Source organism: Agelaius phoeniceus, chromosome 3 (genome assembly GCF_051311805.1).
Source record: "Agelaius phoeniceus isolate bAgePho1 chromosome 3, bAgePho1.hap1, whole genome shotgun sequence".
NCBI lineage: Eukaryota > Metazoa > Chordata > Aves > Passeriformes > Icteridae > Agelaius > Agelaius phoeniceus.
Window position 1 is genome coordinate 55635808 of NC_135267.1, and position 25074 is coordinate 55660881.

Sequence of the window (25074 nt, forward strand, 5' to 3'; positions counted from 1 at the left end):
TACATATTTCCCAACAACCCTCTTACTTTGTCATTCTGCACATGAAAAAATAACTATAGACCACTAATTTATTTACAAAGAAAGCTATACTATAATCAAGAAGGGAATACTTTAGATTTTCTTGGTGTAATTTGCCTTTAAAAATCATATCCCAAAATTTGTTTTCCTTTTGTGTTGCAGTGTAATTTGCTTTGTGGCACCTTTTGTTTTCTTTTCCTTTTGGATTTATTCTTAGTTTTAGAAAAAGCTTACCCCACAGTACCTTCCCATAATGCTTGTTTTTTTGTAGTATGTATTTTCTTCCCAATAGCTGTCACACTACTGGGGGGAGCACAGTTTTCAGAGAGAAGGGTAGAGTTCTGCAACTACAGAATTGTCAAAAGTATGAAGACACTAGAATTGTCAGGAGGGAATTTGCAGCTCTCTGTGTAGCAGTATCTTAGGCAAAAGTCAGGGGATACCTTCTTTATCTCCATGCATCTGCCCTCCCAGATGAGTATTTACTCTGCTCATCTGCTCAGATGCTCACAAAACTGTTAATACAAAAACAGTGAGAAAAATTGAAAGGATCACAGTGCCATTTTGTATTTAATAAAGCAATTGTATGTTTGAAAAAAAACCAAAACAACAGAGGAAAACTGTGAGAGGTTTTCTTTTAAATTATTTTGGAAGCATGAACACGCCAAAGGTACTGTTATTTATCAGTGTCTCAGCGGGGTCTTCATGCTCAGTCTCTGGGTCAGGCAAGGCTGGCTGGCTGAGTGCCAAGTGGTGAGAGTCCTTCTGCCTGCCATTGTCACCGTGTTTGCTGTGATTTGTCACTGATGGCTCACTTTGCTTCTATGAGACATCTGCACCTTTGTTTGAGGTAGGAGAGAGCTGGGTGAATAGCCGTGTAAATGAAGTCACAATTTAAACTTCAGTATCTCAACTTTTATCATACTAGACTTCTAAGCTAATGAGGTTACTGTACTTTTTTTTTTTTTTTTTCTCTTTCTAATTTAGGAGGACAAACCTGAAGGAAGGATCTTGAGAGTCTCGCAGAGAGCCAGGAGAAAAAGAAAAGGGGAGATAACAGTTTTGAAACAAAGTAAGTTATATTATGGAACAAAAATCTCAACCATCAATTCTTCAGGTAATAGCCATATCTTATTGTGAATTGCCAGCATTGTTTCACAAAATTTATATTCCCTATTGAATTTTTTTTCATTACTGTAAAAAGACAGTGACAGTGTTATTTACAGCAATTAAATTTTAAGGCAGCATAGGGGAGGATCTGGTGAGTGTAAATGCAACTAATGTGCATTTTAGCTTTTTTCTTTTCATCCCTCTAAACAGTGCCAGTATTAGAGGGAATCAGCTCCATTGAGTTACCAGATGCTAAAAGACATGTATCAAGCAGAAGTGAAAGTTTACTTTTGTTTCCTTGGGGATCAATTTTGCATCTTCATTATGTGCTGGAAATAGACACATTTATGGAACTGTTTAGGAATAATTGCTATAATCAATCCAAAGGGACATATACTGCATCAAGCAACATAATAAAACATATTTTAAATGAGTGCTGTTCTTTCAAGCTATTTGTATGATAGATAGTTTTAGGAAGAATGGGAGAATCAGCTGCTATTATACCTCAGTGGTACACCAACCACAGACCTACATCTTGCCCTCCAGAGTGCTTCTTATGGTAGATGGGGAGACATTAACAGAGGTTGCCAGGCCACTAATCAACACAGAACTCCAGTTAGCTCTGATGTACACCAGGCAGATGAACTAGATGCAACAATAAATGTTATGAAAGATCCCCCTCCCAAAATAGAATCACATCTGAAATGTTTCTACAGTTGCTTCTAAGGCTGAAGAGATAGGAAGTGTGTGAGACACAAGGACAAAGCTGATGCTTTGTGGAAATCACTACTGCCCACTGACAGAAGGATTTACAAATTTCTTGTGTTAGGGTTTTTTTTTTAATTTTTATTTGGGAAAATATCAGTATAAAAGTATAAACTGGTATCAAAGACCAATTCGTATTCAGAACCAAGCACAATTAATTTCTTTAATGGAATAGATGAAAACTGGGTAAATCCCAAATAAAATTAATGTGGTCTAATAGTGTTAAGCGATTACTATCACTCTGAAATTTATTATTATTTGGTTACATTATTGTAAGCTTTCTCCAGGAGAGTTTGGCATTACTATTGTTATGGTTCATGTTTTAATCATAAAAATGCTAAGCCAGACTGTTACTTAAAGGATTTATTTTTCCTGTGAGTAGCCCACAGTCTGGATCTAGCCAGAAACACAGTGTGGACTGTGATGAATCCTTCTGACAGTGTGAGCTTATGGTCTGAAATGCTAAGCTGCCTGTTCAGAGGAGGCACTTTAGGCAGAGATCAGTAGAGCAGAGTAGAGGTGTATGAAAGTAGATACATACATGGCCATCTGTTCTTGAAGTTCCTGGCTATTGCTATTGTGCAGGTAGTGCCTTGTTTATGAGGCCTGAAAACTGTGTGACTGTAGCCATTATTAAGATGGACTGTAAGCAGTATTGCAATTACTGTGCAAGTGTTCATACTGTGTGAACAGACCTGAAACTGGAGGTTTCTCTCATATGCTAATGACATCCTGAGGAAAAAAAACACTGGTGAAGACAGTTCTGAAGACTTGCAGAAAATACTGTTAAATCACTGCCTTTCTACCCAAAACCATCAAACTACAAAGTGATGGAGTAGGTGAGAAAGATTCTGAATACTGTTAAAGAGTAGAGTCTTTCAAGCCTGATTAAAAAACTTACCATGAGCAGTATCCACTTGAAAATGCTTTCCAGTTAAAGAAGGACGTGGGGTAAAAAGAAACCCCTTAAACTACTGAGCTATTTTGTGATTTGAACTCATCTTTTTGCACATTTGCAAATTGTATATCTTAATGCTTCTTAGGAGCAATAGGAAAAACGTGTTGGAGCAAGACTTTGTAAGTTGTTCTTGTCACCTGAAGGAGGTTTTTCTTGTTACTAATCAAGGTTTGAGCTGCTGGAACTGTTTCTGAACAAACCAGGAACCTTCATGTTCCTGGTGCCTTTCAGCCTACAGAACTTCTTTTTCTGAAATAAGTTCTGAACAACACCATGAGTGCATTTCATAAAATGTAAATTCAAGAATATTATGAACTTGTGTTGTGGATTTTTTTTTCTTGAGATATTAACAGTTACAGAATTATTTCCCTGTTTTATGCTTCTTTATAGCTGTACCCTCTAAAGGAAGGCAAGCATGGTGTTGGGCATCCTATCTGGAGGAAGAAAGGGCCATTGCAGTGCCTACTAAGCTTTTTAAGGAGGTATGACCTTTGAAATTTAAGTCAGTCAACCACCTAAGATCATGAAATTCCTAGGAAATCAATAAACAAAAAATAATTTGAAGATTTTATTCTTTTCTCGGGAAAACCTGCATGATGAAAACAATACTTTGTCCATCAGCAATTTTGAAAGCAATTATCTCTCTCTGTTTTTTCAGAGAATTCTGTTGTTGTAGATGAATGCTGTCAAATCAGACTGCAGAAAGCAGATGCTCTTCCAAAATCTGCTGTTCTAGCCATTCCTTCTAGTCTCTGAAGCTAAAAAATGTGATACATACCCACACTTTTTCATGCCATATAATTTTCTTTAAATATGTTTAGAAAGGTGGTACAAAGGTCATCTTTTGTCTTGTTGCTTTGATTATATTACCTGTCTTTTCTTCAGCTTCTGCTGACATTATATTTTGTTACTACATCAGATACTACTTTGTCTTGTTCTCCTTTTGTATGTCATCTGATTGGATGTCACATCATCATGTCCTGCTTGTCCTTTGCCTGCTATGCTTTGTCATTTTAGTGCTTTCATTAGTGCCACCTCTCTTGCTTGGAAGAGAGCTCTGAATTCAAATCCACAAGACTTCTGTGCTGTTATCTTCCCTTGTAAAACCTGGTGAAACATGTCTCAGCTGCTGTACTCCTGCTATATGTTACTTGTTTTTGATAATTCTGTTCTTACTTTTCTATTTCTTGCATCCATTTCTTTCTGTATGCTTCATACTTCAGCTGTTAAATCTTCTCTGTTGGAATTAGTTTTCAGCTTACACATGCCATGTGATGCTGGTCTTTAATTGGTGGTTTAGTTGCTATTGAGTGAGAAAAGTGAAGAACTGGGATTTAGGTTTACAGAATCCATAGATTTGCAGGTGCAAGAGCAACAGTCCCCTGACTGCCTTCATTTGTGAGCATAGTGCTATATACTGGCTCAAAAATTAGTAAGAAAACAATCTAAAGAGTGCCCTGGTGGGAAGGTAGATTTACAAAGCATTGCTCTGCCTCTCTGAAGGTCCATGAAATGCTGTAGCAGTACAAAGGCTTTGCAGGGCACTGTACACAGTGCTGAAGTCTGGAGTTAAGCAATGTTTCCTCCACATTGCACCTTTCGCATCCAGGGCATCTTAATTTAGTATTTTCTTTCAAAGTCTTTAGCCCCTGGGCAATGCTTGATTTAGCGTAGAGTATTTGAAGCCTGTAGCAGAAAGAGAATTCTTAATAGCACTCAGAATTGGCCAGGTAATTTTTCTCCATTTTTCAGATGAACAAGCAAGCCACATAAACAGATAGGTTAAAAAAAAGCCCAAACCAAATATCACAATCAATCGTGAATCCTTGATTTCAGTTGGGACTTTGAGAATTACTCTTTTTTTCTTTTTATTTTACCATTTCAGAAGCAGTACTTCTCACTGGGTTGTTTCGTACTCTTAGTTAGGAATGGTCAGGATGATGGAGGGTCCTTGCCATTTCCTTAGACCTTAGAGTGATTTCTAAGCTGTGTCTCACAAGGTTTCCTTTCCTTCCAAGTAGGTGATACCTCTCTGAGTATCTCCCTTGGTACCCTTCTCTTCCCTTTGGCTGCAGAGTATTGCAGTTGACTCAGGAACATGTGTCTCCTAGACAGAAACAGAAGGAAAAGGGAACATTTAAGATGCTTTTCCTGTGGTTTTTCCTGTAACATAAAACTGACTGTGAATTTTCTAGCCTGTGGAAAACTGTCTCCAGTTTTGATTACTTATTTTTCTGATCGTTCCTCCAATTTAACCTTAATATCTGCTACCTTCCATCCTTTTTACCAGAGGGATGATGATGCCTGCTGGTTGAAAAGGTGGTTGATCCATCCTGCTTAGCCCCATTTTCACTTTCTGTTTTTTGACAGATATTCTTCTGGGTTCATTGTAATGTGATGTAAGGGTAGTCATCTTCCTGTGATGTAGAAATTCTCCTGGAAGACTGCATAGTGTGGACTCAGCATATAAAGGACGGCAAATAGGCCATCTCTGCATACCAACAGTGTTCAATATTCCTGCCTTTCAGTTCATCTTTCATGGTCTGAGATGTGGAACCGAAAAGGCAAAACAGAGTCATTGTTGTGATTATTATAGGAATTATGTCCACCAGGAAGGTGTCACTGTGCAGTCTGAAAATTGAATAATTAAATTGCTAAGATATTTTACTGTCAATTAATGAAAAAAGTTGAAGACAAACGGTGTCATCTTTCCCTTGACTCTTTTGCTAATTCTTCCTAATTTTCTTACATACTCTCAAGTTTCAAGACATTATGTTTTTCAAACAATCGTCAATTTCTCTTCTCCTCTCCACGTTTTTGAAAAACGCAAAACATAAAGTGATTTATTAGTTCCTTCAGAATCATGAATAATGAATAATGATTGTTCTATTCCTTATAAAGATATTGTGTCTTTCTCTGGTATACTGTCAGAAGTATTGAAACTGTTATTTTCCATTGCAGTATCAGTCTTTCCCATACAACAAGAATGGATTCAAGGTAGGGATGAAGCTGGAGGGTGTGGATCCTGAGCACCAGTCTATCTACTGTGTTCTCACAGTGGCTGAGGTAAGCAAGCAGCCACAGTGCTGGGTTGTAGCAGAGTCTGCAATGAAACAGCAGCAGCTGAAAACCCTCACTCTTACCTAACAGGCAGACAGAAACTATATGTAGGAAGATGGTTTTTAAAATAAGAATGGTGTATATTTTTCTGCCTGATAGGCATGTAAAGAATATGTTCAGTATCAATGCAGCAATACATATATTTAACATACACAGCTACAGAAAACAGTATTAGACTAGTTGGATAATATGTGGTTTTATCTGTTATCCTGTAGTTTGTATTTAAAAGGAAAAATAAATAGAAAACAAACATGACAACTGACACACAGCAGTTTTGTAGAGGTTTGATAGTATTTGCAGTTGCTCCATTGACTGATACAAATAGCTAAAAGTTTCTCATATTGATGTTGTGCTACAACTTTTTCATGCTGATTGCCACAGAAACTGCCTGTATTGGCAACCTGTGCAAGTTAACATAAAATATAAACCCAGATTTTCTTTTTGTTGTGGTTCATGAAATAGTTTTTCTGATGAACAGCTTCTTTGCTTTCAATAGAGAAACTGCCTCTCAAGCATCTTTTGAATATCTTTTAAACATACCTTACTTTAATTTTTGGATAGTTTTAATGGGTTTTTGGATTTCATTTGTGAATTAAAGTGGGGAAACTGGAAGTTATGTCAGAGTACAAATTAAATATAAAATAGGGTTGATGTTGAGATTTTTCACTGATGGCTGCAGTAAATTTATGGCATTTGGCACTCAGGGAGATGTGGAGACCTTCTGTACAGAGACAGTATTGTGTCCTGTTTTTCTTCTCTTCTCAGTGGTTGGCTTATTACTTCATGTAATAATGAAGTTCTGGGGAATACCTCCACTGACTTCTCATCTTTACTTAAACAGTTTTCAGTATCTCTCTGGAGAGCCTTTTGAACATACTTATTGTTCACTGCTCCCTTGCATATCAGTTAATCAGGATAGCTTGAGAACCTCATTATCTGCACTTTGTCCTCGGTTGTATCAGATGTATTCACGCTCTTCTGTAGGGCTTATGTTTTACTTTGATGCTGAGTTGAACCATTGTCAAGTTTTTGAGCACTACTGTCAATAGCCAGCTTTTAGTTAAATTCTTTTGACCAGAAGAGGAGGCACTCAGACTGAGAATAGCTTTGCCTTTTAATTCTCTCCTTTTTATCAAATGAAATTATTCATCCAGTGCTGGATTGGGCAGAAGTAAAAAGCTGACTGAAAACATACAGTAATTATACATAATATTGAATGGAAGTGGTTATATGTAGGGCAAAGGTCTTACTGTTGTATGTTGTCAATTCTTGCTTTTAGGTTTGTGGCTACAGAATAAGACTACATTTTGATGGATACCCAGATTGTTACGATTTCTGGGTGAATGCTGATTCTTCAGACATTCATCCTGTTGGATGGTGTGAAAAAACAGGTCACAAGCTTCATCCACCTAAAGGTATTGCTTTGTTTAAATCTGTGTCTTACACAGTTCTGAGATTGAGTACCTGTCTAATGCTGTATTTTTTTTTCTGCCAGAAATGTTTTAGTTTGTTTAGTCAAGAGTATTTGAAAATGGCAAATTAAATACATATCTTGCCTAAAAATTCAGTTTCAAAATCATGCCCCTTTTATTCAGTGGAAACTCAGAGAAACCAAGAAAACAAAATGGGCCATAAGAGTCAACTGTAAGGCATTAGGAAAAAAAAAAACAGCTAAGCAGCCAGCCTAGACCCCAGCGTATTGCAAGGAAAATGGCAGCATACTGGTGACATATTTATGCTTAAACTGAGGTCTCACAGGCAGCTGAGGGTCCTTTAGTGGAAGGTCTTAGGACATTTTTGCTACTGCATAGTGATCACTGTTATTGTACAAATGTTGGTACAGACTAATAAAGACTGTGCTATTTCCACAAAGATTAAGTCTGAAATAGAGACAAAAAGAGGAATGAACAGATCAATAGGGAGAAAAAAAGGTAAGATTGCAAGCCTGAAAGTGTAATTTGCACATGGATTATGTAAATGGTATACAGGTATTGAAATGTGTGTAATTTACTTGCATAATTTACTTCCATTTCACATTGTGTAACTTCTTTTGGCAATTGGAGGGTATATGTACTGAACTGTACTATGAAAAATAGATAGATGTGGTCCTTTTGGAATAGGGAGGGAGTATGTGGGGATGAAGGGAGCAAGTCCTGAAGTCTGAAAAGTGAGATGTAAATGAATGTGCCATTTTGCCATACACAGTGAGGGTAGTATAGTGTGATTTAGAAGGGCTGGAAAATGAGGAGTGCACAGATTCAAGAGGATGTGCTTGCAGAGAATTACAAAACTGTAGATGTAAGGGCTCAGGTGTGGAAAAGTGACAGTAAAGCCACTGGAAGTGTACATGGGGCCTGCCAGTGTGAGAGGATGGCATTTCTTTGTGTGAGCCTTGAGGGGCATGAGCTGCTCTTCTGAGTGCTCTGCAAGCTCCACTCTGGCTACACTGTGCTGCTTGTCTTGGGACACAGTTCTGCATAACTGGCTGTGTAGAAATAGCAATTCCTTGAACATAAATAAGAATTTCTTAGAAGGCTGGCCTTTGCTGATGTAATAATTTGCATGTAGCAAATGGGTAGTTCCCAGTTACAGCCTTCCTGTGTTATTACAGTGTGGTTAGTAAGTTTTGTATCTATGACAAGGATTTGTCACCTTTTAATCTTACATGCCTGGTTTAGAAAACTTTTGTTAACCATGAATGATTGCCCCTGGAAGAACTGTTTTTCCAAGGGGAAGGATAATATGCCAGTTGTAGGTTCTATTTTAATTGGATTGGACAGATTGGTTTATTTTGCTGTGTTATGACATTTTAATAATGATTCCTGTAGCGCCCATTGCAAATTTTACAGATGCTAAAGCCAATGAGAGTTATGGCATAGGACACAGTATTCACATAAAATAGCACCCCAGAGAAGAACTCATAAGTTTGTGTCAGTAGCCTTCAATTTTCCAGCTAAAATACAAATTTATGACCTTCACAGTATAAACCCTAAGCAATTTGGAACCTGGTGGTCTGACTTGGGGGGGCAGGAGGTGGGGAGTAAGGGACATGAGACAGGAAGAATATTATTAACATGTTTTCTGAAATGTATTTCTATCCATGTTTATTAAAATGGAAAGATGGGTAACTCTTAGTGCTGCTGGGCAGGACAGGTCTTGTGATGGGATGTCTCCCACCCCCACAGCAGCACAGGCAACACGCAGCTGTTGCTGGGCTTCCAGCAGATATAGGAGAGGTAAGAGGCAAAATCAAACTAGATTTCACAGAAATTAAAAAAGATGGTGGTCAGGACAATATTCATTTTGTGTAGAAGAGGGCACTTTTTTATCTCACACAGGCAAAATCTGCAGCAAGAGAATGGATGTACATGTATATATATTAATGTAAAAATTGCATTGACTGGGGAACACTCCTACAACTGATCTATATCTGCAGTAAATAAATCAAATTGACCTTTGGTCTTGTTATGAGAGATGAGTTAGGAGCTTAAGATCTCCCTTTCTCATTTGGTAACAGGAAGACCCATGCTGCCCAGAAACAGTTTCACAGCCTACTAAAACAAATTTTTTTTCCATGGGCTTTGTCCTAGTCCCAGTAACTGATCCCCTCACTCATGTAGTAGGTGGGAGATTTTTATTGTCTGCTGTGAGTTTGGACTTAGGTTTGAATACTCTCTAGAATTACAAAGCAAAAATGAAAAGCCTAAGTACTGTATTGCTTTAAAAATGGTTTCAAATGATACAGCATTTGAAATATAATATACATACATTTGAAATATAATATGCATACAACATAAAAATGGTTTCAAAGCTTGACACACAGCTGTAGTGTATCAAGACAACAGACAATTGGAGGATAAGAAAAGTATTTTTGTTTGGACTTGTAGGTTAATTTATGCTGAGTACTATTTAAAGTGAGAAAGCTCTATGCAGAGAAGGTGAAGGTTTTCAATTTGCGGTTCCTGGGATAATATGAGATTATGAGAAGGTTATAATATGAGAAGATTAAACAAAGCAATTGCCTCTGGCGTATTTGAGTAATACTTCAAGTAGTTAAGAGGTGACACATTTCAGTAAAGGCAGTCACTCACTGAAATTTGTTGTGGTTTTGGTCTTACTTTACTGGGTTGTAACATATTGACTAAAAGAGACGTTTCTGCAACTGTTACATAACAGAAAAATGAAGGAGTAAATCTGTTTGCTTCCAACTCCTAGCATTGTTTTTTAGATTAGAACTACAAATGGTATTTTGAAGATTATTTTATGCAGTTCAATATATTGTAATTTTTCCCCCTAAATATTAACAGAAAAACAGATTTCTTTTCAGGTGTTGTATACACAGAATAAAAAATGTATAATGTCCATGCAGGGGAGAGTTTACACTGTAAATTGAAAAGGGGTCCTGAGGCATTGGTAGTGTAAGTAACTGGTTTGATGTAACGTAGGGGGGTTGTTTTAAAGCTAGTAGTGATGATGCTGTGTTAGTGATAGCCTGATGATGTAATATGGTGAAGTCTGGAGGAGAAGGGATATTTTTTTTCTTGGACTGACAGGCATAGTGGGGAGAACTTCAGGATCTGTAGGTCTTTTACTGATTCTGAAGTAAAAGCAACAGACTGAAAAGCAGCTGGAGAACACTTGTTGGCTCTGTGTGTGTGTCAGTGAGACCAGCACAGGGAAGTGAGGTGGTACCTGTGAGGCAGACAGGTGGTGGTAAGATGAGGTTTTCTTTGGGAGAGACAAAGAGATGACTTTTAGGCTGTGCTTCTTGGAGATGTCTGTTCAAAGGGAAGAAGATAAAACTATAAAATTTGTCTCTTACTGATACGTGTGTCTCATGCCCATAATTTCTTGTCCTTCTTTTACAACCCTCATTTAGGATATAAGGAAGAAGAATTCAGCTGGCCCTCCTACTTAAAGGCATGCAGGGCTCAAGCTGCTCCTAAATCACTGTTTGAAAACCAGAATGCAGTAAGTACTCACTTGTTACTAATGGTGTAGTTGTGAGCATGCTTGTGTGTGGTAGAGACTCATAGCACATTTCAGTGATGGCAGACTTGAGTCTGACATTTAAAACAAAAGTGTTTACAGCAAAATGAATAACATTCTAACATCCTCCATTGCACAGCTAACCTCTGCAGTTCCAGTTCATTACTCTTCTACTGATCTGTTTAAACTTCTGATGCATTCTTAAATTAAAGATTTGTTATTTGTACTGTGTCTTGCACCATAATCTTGTGGAACAAGAATGTTCTTTCAGAGAGACTATCTAAGACAGATAAAACTAACACATTTCATTTTAGCAGCATATTTAGGACTTTTTTCTTTCATTAACCAGAAGTCTTTGTGTTTGAGCATCTCTCATGTCAGCTAATTAGGCTGCTGCCACTCTGTTGGGACAGTTAATTGGGAAATTTGGAAATGGCATGAATATATTGATTGTGGACAATGGGGAGATTTCTGGATTTATAGTATTTATCTTCAGTTAAATGTCTTCCTCTATGTAGACAGTGATTCCATCGGGATTTCGAGTGGGGATGAAGCTGGAAGCTGTAGACAAGAAGAACCCGACTTTCATTTGTGTTGCCACGGTAACAGACATGGTGGACAATCGTTTTCTGGTTCATTTTGACAACTGGGATGAGAGTTATGACTACTGGTATGATGTTTTTGTTTTGTATCCTAGTGAGATGTATCAGAAATGTGTTCTCTTTAAGTGCTGTTTTCTGTGATACTTTCCAGACTGGTGATGCAGTCACCATACCAACTTTTGCTGGATTTATAAGTATGGCCACCAAAGTAGGTCTCAGTGGCAGACGGGAGGAATCAATTTTCCCATGTCAAGTTGCATGTAAAAAATGCCAAGGTTGTGCTGAATGAGTGTTTGTGTGTGCTGCTGCATCTGGAGTTGTGGATTGGTTTCAATTACATATTATTTCTGAGGTTGATCTCTTCAGTGGAGAATATACACCATGATAATGAGACTAAGTGTATTTGGAGTTAGTTTTACTTACAATTGTAAATGTGAATTGTAAATTGAAAGGGCTGCATGTGTTCATAAGGTCTTGATCCATTTATGTTGAAACCAAAATGTAGTCATGTTCTATAAAGCATCAGGATAGTGGCAAAATCTGGTTTTAGTCCTCTGTGTTCTATATTCCAGTGGAAACTGAGATCCTGCTATTCTGACCTGTGTTAGAGGTGACCTTTCTGCATGTTTTATGGTGGAGGGGCTGTGTGTATCTATAGGAAAGTCAGTGGATGGAGCAGGATGTACTAGGAGTGTAAAGATAGTGAAGGAGATTTAGGCTGTTACAATGCAGGTTTGTATTTGCATCTTCATTTGACAGATCATTTGGAGCAATGTCATTTACCTTGCAGTCTTTGGAGAGTAAGTTACTGCAGAACAGGTAGAGAGCATTGTTGTGGATTCCCTTCATGGCCAGGGTTCGGCAGTGGCAACTTAATTGTGTAGCTGAGCCTATAAAATAAGTGAAGAAAAATTTCTTCATCTGTATTTGATGACTACTTTGGCACTATGTCAGTGAGAATGGCCACAAAATTATTATTTCAAGGGATGGACTCACAAAGATTAGAAGTTACTTTTATAGTTTTGTGACAATGTGACAAATAAACTGAAGTAGAACTGAATTACTGAAGCAGTAGTGAACAGTCAGTTAAGTAAAGTCAAGAACTGAATATCAAGATAATAGACTATATGAGTCAAAGACCAGAAAGATTAGCAATTATTCCACAAAGTAACACAAACCATACATTTTCTCTACAAAGCATCAGGAAACTGGGGACTTGGGAAACTTAGTGTGGATATCTTAACATTTGACTGTTAACTAATAATAGCTATGACATTAATTAAGAATTAAAAAGGCAGTTAAGCAAAGCTTTTAGGGAAAACACAGTGCAATATATCCCACAGTTTGTTCAGAGGTAGTATAGGTATCTTTCTAAAATACTGCAATCTGTATAGCAGGCATATACTGAATTTCAGACTTGTTAATATTCCAGTGTCAACAGGAACTTTGTCCACCAGTCTTTTCAGAGGAGGGCGAAGTACTTTTCAAGTACATAACCAAGCTTTACATTTATAGTATTAGTTATAGTATCCTGAAGTGTTTTTTCTGAATTTTAAATGTAGAATACATGACATAAAACCCTCCTAAAGGATGAAAAATTTGACGTGGAAAGCTTATGTGTTTTTCTATAGGTTTTCAGAAATCACTGGAGCTGTGTTCACACTGAGGTCAAGCTAAAGTTTTGTTCTTTTGGTGAACTTGTGAAATACCTTTCTGGAAGCAGCAAGATGCTCCTGGAAGTACTGTACATGGAAATCAAATTCTCAGTGATGTGGTCTGCCTCTCAGCATTGCATTGAGAATAGTGAGTAGAGAAAGAAAGAAAGAAAGAAAATGAGAGAAAAGGGCGGCAAATGAAAATAGCAGTGGAGTGTCTGACCAAAAGAGAGCATGAAAATGTAACCTGAATGCATCCCACTCATATTTTTAATTTTAGATATCAGGTTTGTAAGGGCCTTAAAATATCTTAGGTGCATACATTTCATGTCTACCAACTGCTGTCTCTAACTAAAAACAAAAAGGTTTTTTGAGATTACCCAGAACTGAACCTCACAGTTTCCTTGTGCCTGCATGTAAGTTTCAATCTCAGAATAATAATGAAGGTGAAATTACTTATTTTGTGTATGTTGGTTATTTTCAAACAAATGCATCTTTTCTCTGTGTACATTCTGTGTTTTATTTGGAGTAGGCTGAACTTTCTCACTGAGGTTAAAAAAAACCTTTCCTATTTTTGTATACCTAAAAGAGAGTTGACTGATATTGTGACTTCAGGCAACAGAAACCCATTACGATTGCCTAAGGGTTTTTAGGCTCCAGGCTTTCAGCCTGAAGATGCTCTTCCTTACTTTCTTTCTGAGCATTAGAAAATACATTTTTGGTTGAAAGTAAGTATCCTGGCTAGAATTAGTCATTACAACAGCTCTTTAATGCATGGTCTTGCTACTTTCAGTGTATTATAGATCCTATTAAATTTTCCTTTGATAGTGGCTTTTAGATGGAACAAAAGTGAACAAAATTGTCAAATTCAAGATTTTACTTAGTGAAGGAGAAGTTTGACCTATACAACATAAGCCTCCAGGTCCTTTCCATCTATTCCATCTCTTTTGATGAAACATAATACTGCTTTGAAAGCTGAAGGCGTTCTTGTTCAGTGGAACTTCTCAATTTTCTTACCATCGTCTGAACCTGGAAATGGAACTGGGAATCTTTTGGTATGTGAGAACTATGAAATAACTACAGGTCCATCCTATATTTCTCTGTTTTGCTTACACACTGATGTTGCCTCATCTTCTGAATTTTTTTGTGACCAATGGAAACATAGCCAGAGCTTGTGAAAGAGGTGAAGCTGTGCCAGCTTGTTGCTGTTTGCCCACAGGAGAAGTGGTGCAATGGCTGTGCTGCACATACTGCATCCCAGGCTCTGGGTACCCTCATTCATCCTTGGCTTGGTCTGAACTTCCCCTGCAGAGAAGTCTGTACAGGCAGATTTTGGGATCACCTTACCAGGAATGTGTTAAAATACAGTGGCCTGTGTGCCACTCACTGCTCTGTTCCTGTCTGACTTGCATAGGAAAATGATTTCTGAAGCCTGCTGTGAAAATAAAATAGCTTTTGATTTTTGGAACCATTTTTTGATCTGTATGACTTTTGGAACAGACTGGACTTTGTCATGAGACTAAGTAAGAGCCCAGCCCTGTTGTCCATCAGTATTTACTACTTTCCTAGCAGCCAAGTCCTTAAAAGCTGCTCTCTGCTTGTTTCATTTTTGAGATAATTAATTTTGCTCCACTCTCTCCTTGAAAGGAACTGTCTTTTTGGAGGAGTAGTATTACATCAAAAAGAAGATAAAACAATCTTAAAGAAGCATGAGTCACAGTGCATGCGTTTAACTGTTTAGATGGATAATGAGCCATTATCTGACCCTAAGTTTCCTGTGAATCACTGTGCAGCTTTCTTATCACACTTTAAATAGAAAATATGATAATGTTTTATGGGAGTGCTATACCACCTCTGGATGCATGCCATAACCTCCTGGATTACATTTTGAGAAGCCCTGACATAAAATTGTACCAGCTTTATACTTGTCCATGATGAAGTATTCTCAATTATGCACTAGATGGGGCTGCAGGATAGTTTTTATGTTTTTATTTCTTTTTTTTTCTCTGTTGGATGACTGACATGTCACAAACAAGAACTTGTATAAGTAGCATTCTTGAGAGCACATTATTATTTATGGGTGTATGGGCCATGTGTGTATGAATGGTTTTTGATAGATAACATTTTCATTACAGACTGTATCTACACTTACTAAAGTGAATATCAAAATATTAAAAGGTTTGTTTCTCAAAAGGGAAAATCAGAAATCATTTCAAAATAGAAAATTATTATAACACATACACTTATTGTAAAGGCAATGCTGACCATTTAATTAAAAAATCTGTCCAGATGTGGGGACCTATTTAAGAAAATATTTTGCTGAAATAATTGAGTACTAACTTTTTCAGCATCAAGCATTATCATCCATCTCTCTTGATCTAGTTGGGATGAGCTGTATATGTGAAACAGATTTTTGGGAAAAATTAGCAGGACAGGTGAAAGTGATCAGTAGAAGAATATTAAGTTGTCTTCCATGTGTGTCTCCCCCACTGGGATGTGCCCTCCTGCCGTGAGTTAAGGACTGCTGAACCTTACATGTGCTCTTTTCAGGCAAAGTGGTGCACACACCAGGGAATCATGTTGTCAGCTGCTCTCGGTTTTCCTTATTGCAGAACTATTTCCTGGCCATTTACATCATGTAGCTCTTCCCTGCTTTGATGTTTTTTTCTGTAGTTAAGATGTCCACAACTCAGGAGGCTGTCATTTGTTCTGTCCCTCTGTGTGGCTCTCTTACAGGTTCAGCTGGTGCACTCTGCTGCTTTTGGCTCCACTTCAGCTCTCTGGATTAGCTTCAGTTTCCAGTATGGATATTAGATTTCTTTTTCTGACTGCATGTTCTCACACAACAGAAAGAATGGTTCACAAGTGACATGAATTGTGTGGACATTGTAATCTTGTTTTATTAGTCGAGCGTGCATTTGTCACATCTGTACTGCTCAGCAGAAGGTGGTGTTGGTGCTCTGCTGTGGTCCAGGGGTAGGTAGGTTTGGAGGTGCACAATCCTTCAGCTGTTGCTAGTGTTGGTAACCTTTTTTGGCCTAGTAGGCATCCTCACAATTCATGGATCATAGTGTTTTATGAAGCATGTGAGCTGGATGATCTGCCTTCTGTTTTGGAACAAAGGAAATAGAAAGCTGTGGGATGTGGCAAATTGATTGTGAAAGGTCAACATAGCCTTTAACATTCCAGTTGACAACTCTTAAGGCTTAGTCTATTGTTGTTCTTCCAAACTAGATACATGTCCATTAAGTAACACACATTAAAGCATAATAGTTTTACTTTAAATTGTGTGTGAATTTTACTGATCTCTACTTTCTATTGTTAAATTAACTGTTAGAAGCTAAAAGGCTGTGTGAAATCAGTAGGTGAAGATGGACTGTGTGATCTGATTTTGCTGGAACAGGGATCTTTTTTTTTCCTTAGTCCACTGCAGTTGCAGAAGCTGCTCATAGGCTTATCTGTAATGACTGGGTTTTTCTCTAAAGCAAATTAAAGTCTGTAGATGTTTCATAGTGCTATTTTGCAATGCTATTGAATCACAGGTTGCTTTGTGTTCCATGCTCACTGTAATGTCAGAGCATCTTCCAGGAATGCATCTTTCATTGCAGCATTCCTTGGTCATTTGCTTCTTCTTGAATCTTCAAGGCAAAAAGTGTGTGCAGTCATTCACTTTTCAGAGTTTTATTAAAATGTATGTTCAGACTATACTTGAGAAATCAAAGCAAACCAAATGCATTTAGGAGGTTTGTCCTGATAAGTGCTTTTACACATCTGCTTGATTATTTTAAGTATAATACTGATAATACCATAGTGATTCTGAGCATGGGACTGGTTCCCAAATTTAACTTGGGAGAGTTTTGAAAATCATTTGTGAACTTTACTTCAAAACATTTTAGGAAGTAAGAGAATATGTTTTTTCAGTGCAGAAGTATATCTCATACATGTAAAACTCCCAGTGTAAGAGGGATCAAAGAGAGGAGTGCTGGCCCATGTTCAGGTTAGCTTCTCTTCAGAGTTACTGTAAAGAGAAAGGAGGAGGCCAGAGTAAGCATGAATGACTCACTGGTTTTTTTTTTCTTATTTTTTGGAGGCAAAACATTTCTAGGAGTCAGGTGCTGAGTTTTAACAGTGCTAAATTATCACAAAAGGACTCTTGCTTCCTTTGCTTCCTTTTAATGATGGCAATTTCAGCGATTTAGAGAGTGCCTGGTGTGATATTTTAAATATTAAATACATACAATATAGCTTTATATATTGTAGAAGGACAAAAAGTTGGTATTCATGAACTGAGTTAAAATCCTTGGCTATTGTCAGAGCCATTACAGAGTCTATCTAGGGTAGGTTTTATCTGCTTGAAATTATCTGATTGGCATCATTACAAAGAAGTACTAGCAGAATTGTTTCATATATGTATAGCCACAGGATAATGATGTTATGTTGGCCAGTATTTTTCATCATTAGTGCTTCACTCTGTTTAGGTAGAAGGCTAGAGGAGTGCTTCTTGTGAGACCATGTTCTGGAGCAGCCAGGCTGCCATTTCTATTGTTGAAGTTTATCCATACCAAATTTTAGACACCATGTAAAATAGTTCCCAGATTTAAAAAAAAAAAAATTACTCCATGTATTTCAATTATGGTGTTCTCCTTCGTTTTTCTTTTACGTAAGGAAGGTTCAAAACTGCAATATTGTCTAGCCCAGGGTCCAGTCTACAGTCTTTTCTGTGCTGTGTTTCCTTTTGCAATCCCTAAAGTATGTTTGTGTCCCAGATCTGCAGACCTGGTGTTTTGGATCTTAAGACTGTGGAGTGCCTGCGTAATTCACCTTTAGTTTCTTCTTCTCTCATGCACAGTTCACTGCACCCTTTTAGGTATTGCACATTATCAGCATGTGATATGTTAGAAGTATATTAATTAGGGGAACCTAATTAATTTGAACTTCCAGCATGCTAATACTTTCTGGGTAGATACAGATAACAATTATTTTATAACACTCAGAGAGAGCAGCCCCACACTGTTTGGTATTTTGCATCAGTAACTCAGGTTGAGGTAAAGTGGCAAGAATACCTGTTATTCTCCAGCCTAATGATGGAGACATTGACTTCAGAGAGGGATTAAATAGAAACTAGATCATGAGTGGTTTGGTGTTTTGCTCAGTGATTATTATATGAAGTATGTGTCTTCATGCATGGTTGCTCTCTGTCTTCTTGTCTCATTAAGTATTTAGAAGTGTTTGGAAAACACAGGAGGGAGACACAGTGTTTGAGCCTAGACTATTGCTTGGCTGCTTAAGGTTACTTTCTTGATCTCTCCCTGGGGAACTGGGAATGAAGACCTTAGCTACTTCAGCTTACTCAGGCTTCAATTTTTGGCTTTGCTGGGTCCTTGCAGGGAGTGGGACACTGAGCTCGTGGCCACTGGAGAGGTGGAAAGGCTGGTGGGGCTCTCCAGAAGAGAGGGGAGGCATAGCTGGAAATATTTAATGTCAGCTACTGAAACACCTTTAGGGACAGGAAATAGTGGAGGAGAGAGGTTGTGCACTGTGGTACTGAGTTTATTTAACTAAAGAAGAAATTAGGTGGGGCAGTATCCTAAGAGAAGTGAGGTCCTTAAGGGCAGATCTACATGGTTACAATATAGGAGTTTTTAACTAAACAGAGGCAAACAGTGTGTTTGCACAGTGTAGTGCAGTGCCATGCAGAGTGATGCTGGCCTTTTGTGTCAGCAGCATGTTTCTTAGTCATCCTGGCTACATAAATACAATGCATTTCATTAAAAAAACACTGTCAATTGTTCGGCCAACTCAAAAACCATCAGTAAGTACCAATGCACACGTAGGGATGGTGCATATTTCACAGCAGAGACTGACAGTTTTTTACTTTTCCTGTAGATCAGGCTTACTTTTTGCCTTTACCAATAATATGAGTACTAATATAATATTTGGTATATACATTATATAGTATATACACTGTGTTTTATTGTCAAAATGTGTTATGTTATGAAATAATTTCCTAAAATGTAATAAGGATATATAGTTCTATATATAATAATTTAATATTACAGAAGGCTTAAACAGGTTTTCTCTTGGCTGCTTTTAGATCAGTTTCTTTACAGTGTGTGTCTCTTGTTTGTTTTTGTAAGACTTGATAGGCAGCACTCACTCCTGATTTCCTCTGTGCACAGTGTAACTGACCCAGTGAGCACAGTGAGAGCGATCTCTCGCTGCTTGAGACACGTGCCAGCACATGTAGCTCACCCTGCCTCTGCTAGTCTTCTGTGGCTCTTTTGGCATGCCACAGGCAACTGCAGTCGTGCAAAATAGGATGTACTTTACAAAAAATACAGGAAGTTGTTAACTCTGAGTAAAAGAGTTTGATCTGTTTCTTAAGAGCAGTTTGCAGTCTTGGATCACTAATTCTTTTGTGTAGTTTGGGGCCTCAAATGCTTGTTTTGTTGGTTTTGGGGTTTTTTTTGGTTTTGGTTTGGGTTTTTGGTTGGTTTTTTTTTCAGAGTTTTTCTCAGACTTACTTTGCTTATGTGCTGCTGGGTTACAGTAACATGTTTATAGCTCCATTTAAGCCACTCATAATCCACTTTTGAATTTTTCTTACTATTGGCAGTGTGCTGAAGTTCTATGTGATTTCCTCCTCTGCCTCCAGGTGCAACGTTGGACCATTAATCAAGATCTTTAAGTTTCTGATTTCAACAAGATCTTTAAGTTTCTGATTTCAAATTTTGGTCTTGGCATTGCAAGACTCCATCCGTCTTTGATGGGATTATGGTGTTCTTGCAACTAGCCAACATGATTCTACCAAGAATGTCTGCTTGTGAACAGCATCACAGATTCTCAAGAGATCTACCACTAATTTAGATTTTCTTGATATTCCAACAAAATTGCAAATAAAGCCTTATGCTTGTATAGGTGGTAACAAGTCTGTGTTAGATGTGTTTGTGTCTTCAGGTTATGTTTGCAGTTTAAGTTGAAGGTGTTGTGGGTTGTTTGGAATTTATATCTTTCTTGTAGGTCTTGGTTTGTAAGCATAACAGGATGTCTGAAGAGCTGCTTTTTCAGGCCCTTTTTTTCTCCCCTTCCTCCAGGTGTGAGGCAGCTAGCCCACATATTCATCCTGTTGGATGGTGTAAAGAACATAAAAGAACTCTCATCACTCCACCAGGTTTGTATATTGTTACATGTCTGAAAGATTTAAGGCTATCGTCAGCTAGCATCTTTAAAATTTACAAATTTACATCACTAAAATTTACAATTTGCCTCTCCTGAATTTTTTTCTTTCTGTAATCAGGAAATTATATTTGCAGAGCCATAAATTTTTTTAACAAGACTTAATATATTGAAAGCAGAAGTATAATAGATGTTTGGCATTAAGTATGCAAGTATATACTGATTTAGTAAAGAGACATCTACTCAAAAGATATCCCTTGAAATCTGAACAAGTTTGTCATTTTGGCTGATTGGCTGACAAGTACTGTAAGACTCACGTTCTGAAAATGCTGATAAAGCAAATTCCACTTGCATGAAATCATTGCATAAGAGAAACATCTTCATGTGAACTGAGTGTGCAAGGTAATGGATTGATGAGAAAATTGTCTTAACGTGATCAAGGAATCAAACTCGTAAGGGGTCTTTGAAATTAAGGAAAATGCAATGAGAGAGATGATAAAGAAGGAAGGAAGTGTATTCATTAGTGTGAAACCTGAAATGTTTTTCAGGACTGTTGTGTATGGCTGGATCACCTAAATGCCCTGTTGCAGAAACTGGCATCTGGGGTTTGAGAACATGGAAAGTTTTAATTGGTTAAAACCGACTTTGACAAAAATTCTAATCGCCAGCACTCTTGAAAAGTCATAAGCAGTCTGTCTGCCAGGAGGTTAATTGCAGCCTATTATTCAGTGAATCCCTTGTAAAACAAATTAGAATTGTTTTTGTTCTCTTCTAGCTTATGAATACTAATATTTAAACATCAAGTTTAAGTTCTGGTGCAGAGTAAAGTTGAAGGACAGGCACGGCCTTTTCTTTAACAGCCAAGCAGTCTTTGTGTTTCTTCCCTAGAATGTTTATAAATTTGACATTTTCTAAGAAAGGCAACATCTTCTTTGATGATGTCTGTAGATTATTCATAATGTCCAGGGTATTTTGTAAGAAACTTAGTAAAAAATTGTTCGCTAAAAGACTAACAAGTAGTCAGGTGTGCTCAACTGTGGTACGAAGCTATCGCTGATTAGATTGTTCACCAGTGAATGATTGTTCACCTGTTCATTACTTGAATTAATTTCCTCAGTTAAGTGGACAGATTTTGCCATTCCACATTATTTATATTTCGAAGGGAATCACAGAATATTCTCATATCCAGAGCAATCATGTACAATAGGTACTCAGTAGTGTGTATGAGAGGATTGTTGACTCTTTTAACCTGTATGGTGAATTTGTCAGAGACAATTTAGAAGAGCCTTTCTTGCAATGATTTTATAAGTCCAGTGTATAAATCAAAACAGTATTATAAAAGTGCTAGGCACTCTGTAAATTAGACATTAACTTCATTTTTTTGCACTGCTGTGTTTAATTTTGCTCATGTTTCTTCTGTGCCAGATTATCCACATGCTAAGCATTTTTCTTGGGAGAAGTATTTGGAAGAAACCAGTTCATTACCTGCACCTGCAAGGGCTTTTAAAGTGGTGAGAAAATGCTTAAATTTCTTTCATTCTTTTAAGTTCACATAATTAATTTGTTTAATACATATATGGCGTTCTTATGTTTCCAAATGGATCCAATTAATTAGTTGCAAATAGGTGTTTTATTTTTATGCAAGTTTGCAGTTCACTGTTAAAAATCAGATTATTATAAATAACTATTAATGCATTATTTTAATTATTACAAATGGGATTAAATGCTACAAATGTATTACTAATGAGTGTAATTTGCTATGGAAAATTACTGCCTACTTATTACAAATAATGAGATAGCTACTGAGTCATGATAACGTATTTTGAAGATTTGTATTTCTGTACATTTTAGATGGTGCCATAGATACAGTGTAAAAATGAATGTAAGAGGTTAGTCTGCTTGTCCATCTAGTCCATTGTCTTGGGCTTGTTTTCAGTGCCCTTTAACAGAATTTTTCTTCTGCAAGCTTGCAGCTAGGACATGTGGGCAGCACCCACAGGCAGCTCCCCAGCTTAGCTATGGTGTTTGTGGGCAACATCCTTTTCTTTTATCTTTGTTCTTGCTAGTTTCTTTCAGTGATCCATCTTTTTGAGTTCTTAAGATTTCAGTGATGGTCAGTACTGCAGAAAGGAATCACACAATGGCTCGTGCTGGAAGGGACCGTAAACATCATCTGTTTCCAATCCCCCTGCCATGGACAGGGACACCTTTCACTAGACCAGGTGCTCAGAGCTCCATTTAGACTGGCCTGGAGCACTTCAAGGGGTTGGACATCCACATTTCTGGGCAACCTGTTTCAAGTGCCCCATCATCCTCACAGTAAAATATTATTTCCTAGTATCTAATCCAAACCTACTCTTTTGTAGTTTGAAATCATTTCCCCGTGTCCTGTCACTACATGCCCTTGTAAAAAGGCCCCTCTCTGTCTTTCTCATAGGCTCCCTTCAGGTACTGGAAGGCTACAATGAGATCAGCCCTAAGCCATCCCTTTTCCAGGCTGAACAAACCCAATTGTCTCAGGCTTTCCTCACAGGAGAGGGGCTCCATCCCTCTGTTCATCTTGGATTGCTGTTGGGAGCCAGCATTGCGTGGCCGGTAGCTCCCAGCCCTTGTCTCACAGCACCCTGAAGCACCTTTGCCTCAGCTTCTCATATTAGGGACACTAATTCTCAACTTTGCTAAGAGCTGGATTAACAAAAGGCAAAATGGGGTGTTTATAGCATTTCCTGGGGTCAGTAGATTAGCAGAGGTTATTCATGACCTGCAGTTTATCACCCCAAGATGTGTCTGTCTTGGTTGTATTTCTCAATCTTACATTCTCAGCCAAATACCCCAAGCAAGGATTAGGAAGTTATTTGTTTATATCTGAGACAGTAACAGTGTTTTGTGTTGTATTATGGGGGAAAATTGAGTTCTTAAGCTGCAGCTGAAGGAAAAACACCAGTACTCTACAAAGTCCTAGAGTGACCATTGTTTTCATAAAAATGAGAATAAACCTCGTAACTAGTCTTGTGAATATGTTCCTTTAAAATGCAAATAATTTTGCTTTAGTTTTCATAACTACAGATGACAAATACAAAATCTAATACTCCTACCAAAGAAACTAATTTTATCAAAATAGTATTACAAACCCAGGCATTTGGTCCTGTTTTTTTACTGTTGTGCTGTGAATTAGTTATGTTTTCAGGAAGATACTGGAAAAGGGTTTGATTCATGAAACAAAAATACATATCAGAATACACAAATATTTCCTGTAGACAATTTCATAGACATTTCAGGCAGCTGGTATGTAATGCCTTATTAAATATTGTAATGAAACTGTTGGCCAAAACCTCCAGGAAAACTTTTCTAGAGAATTTAGGGAAGAAAACTGATTCAAACCAAAGATATCCATTTACGTCCTTGGATGGCTTGAATCCAGTCCACTCCAGGAGAACCTGGAATCCCCAAGTGGTTACTTTGTTTCACTATATTGATAAGTCTAGTTTGAATTATGTTTTTATGCTTGAATTTCTAGTAGAGGGAGAGCAGATTTGAAAAAATAAAGGCAGAAAGTTTTTGATGGATTATATATATTTTATAGCTGCATCAGATTTTGAAGTTTTGTTGTTTCATACAGTATTGTTCTTCTTTTCTAGAAACCTTCTCATGGCTTTCAGAAAAATATGAAACTTGAAGTGGTTGACAAGAGAAATCCAGTATTTATCAGAGTAGCAACCATTGTAGATACTGATGACTACAGAATAAAAGTAAGTTCCTCTGTCTTATTGTACTATCCCACTTAAGTAAATGATGAGGACATCATAAAACCAAAATCCTGAGGTTGTAAAATTATTCATGGGAAGAAATAAGTGGTATTGCTCTGTCCTCCTAAGCTTTTGCTCTTGCTTTTCACTAATTGATCTATGCAAAATTCCTTTGGAATAGGTTTTGTTATTTTCTTCTTAGATACTTGTGCTGAGGTGGGTAGCTAGAGAGCAGAATTGAATATATTGGAAAATTGCTTTGGGAATAGTTGGTAGAAGACAATTGTCTATTCTATCAAGAAATATGATTACTGTGTGAAAAGTGTCAAAGGGCTGCTTTGATATTTGTATTAGGGACCATAAAATATTTGGTCTATGTTAATTGAATCTGTTTCTATAAGTTTCCAAGGGGAAGCGAGAGATATATGGGAGATATGAAAGAGCCCTGATCTTTTGTCCTTTGTCAGTGATTTCTGCAATTCTGAAGTTTCTTTCTGTTAATTATGGCCTTTGGCTTGGATTAAACCAAGTTAAAGTATTTTTAATGTCTTTTACAGAAGCTATGTACTTGAATTAATTCTCTTTCATTGTATGAAACCAGTTTCCATGCTGAAGGCCTTAAGTGTTAGCAGGGCTAACATATACCAGATATCCAATTAGAAATGAAGGATGTTTGCAGTTTGTACAGATTTACTAGGCATACCTAGAAGATGCAGCTGACATTTCATTTTGAATCATCTGAATTAACTGCTGTTAGGAAATCATCAGAACTAGTATCTTCACACCTACACATTTTCTACTTCAAGTTGGACATGCAAAATTAAAAAAAAAAAGGAAATGGAAAAAACCCCTATCCCAAAATAAAGAAATATCCCATTCTCCAGTCTAATGTATTAAATGACAGGATTTGTAACTTCTAAGGGAGTAATTTGACT

The 25074-nt window shown here is 37.4% G+C and overlaps 1 protein-coding gene across 8 annotated transcripts in view; it reads left to right on the forward strand.

Moving 5' to 3' along the window:
• The window catches only part of L3MBTL3 (L3MBTL histone methyl-lysine binding protein 3), a 78265-nt gene that overhangs the window by 26320 nt on the left and 26871 nt on the right, over nucleotides 1-25074 (forward strand). For all 8 annotated transcript variants that reach the window (XM_054629025.2, XM_054629026.2, XM_077175295.1 and 5 more), the window contains exons 6-14: nucleotides 1006-1090; nucleotides 3242-3333; nucleotides 5813-5917; nucleotides 7251-7386; nucleotides 10851-10942; nucleotides 11479-11630; nucleotides 20312-20388; nucleotides 21819-21904; nucleotides 24032-24142. In XM_054629025.2, coding sequence (XP_054485000.2) covers nucleotides 1006-1090; nucleotides 3242-3333; nucleotides 5813-5917; nucleotides 7251-7386; nucleotides 10851-10942; nucleotides 11479-11630; nucleotides 20312-20388; nucleotides 21819-21904; nucleotides 24032-24142 — 936 coding nt within the window. The remainder of the gene's footprint in view (nucleotides 1-1005; nucleotides 1091-3241; nucleotides 3334-5812; nucleotides 5918-7250; nucleotides 7387-10850; nucleotides 10943-11478; nucleotides 11631-20311; nucleotides 20389-21818; nucleotides 21905-24031; nucleotides 24143-25074) is intronic.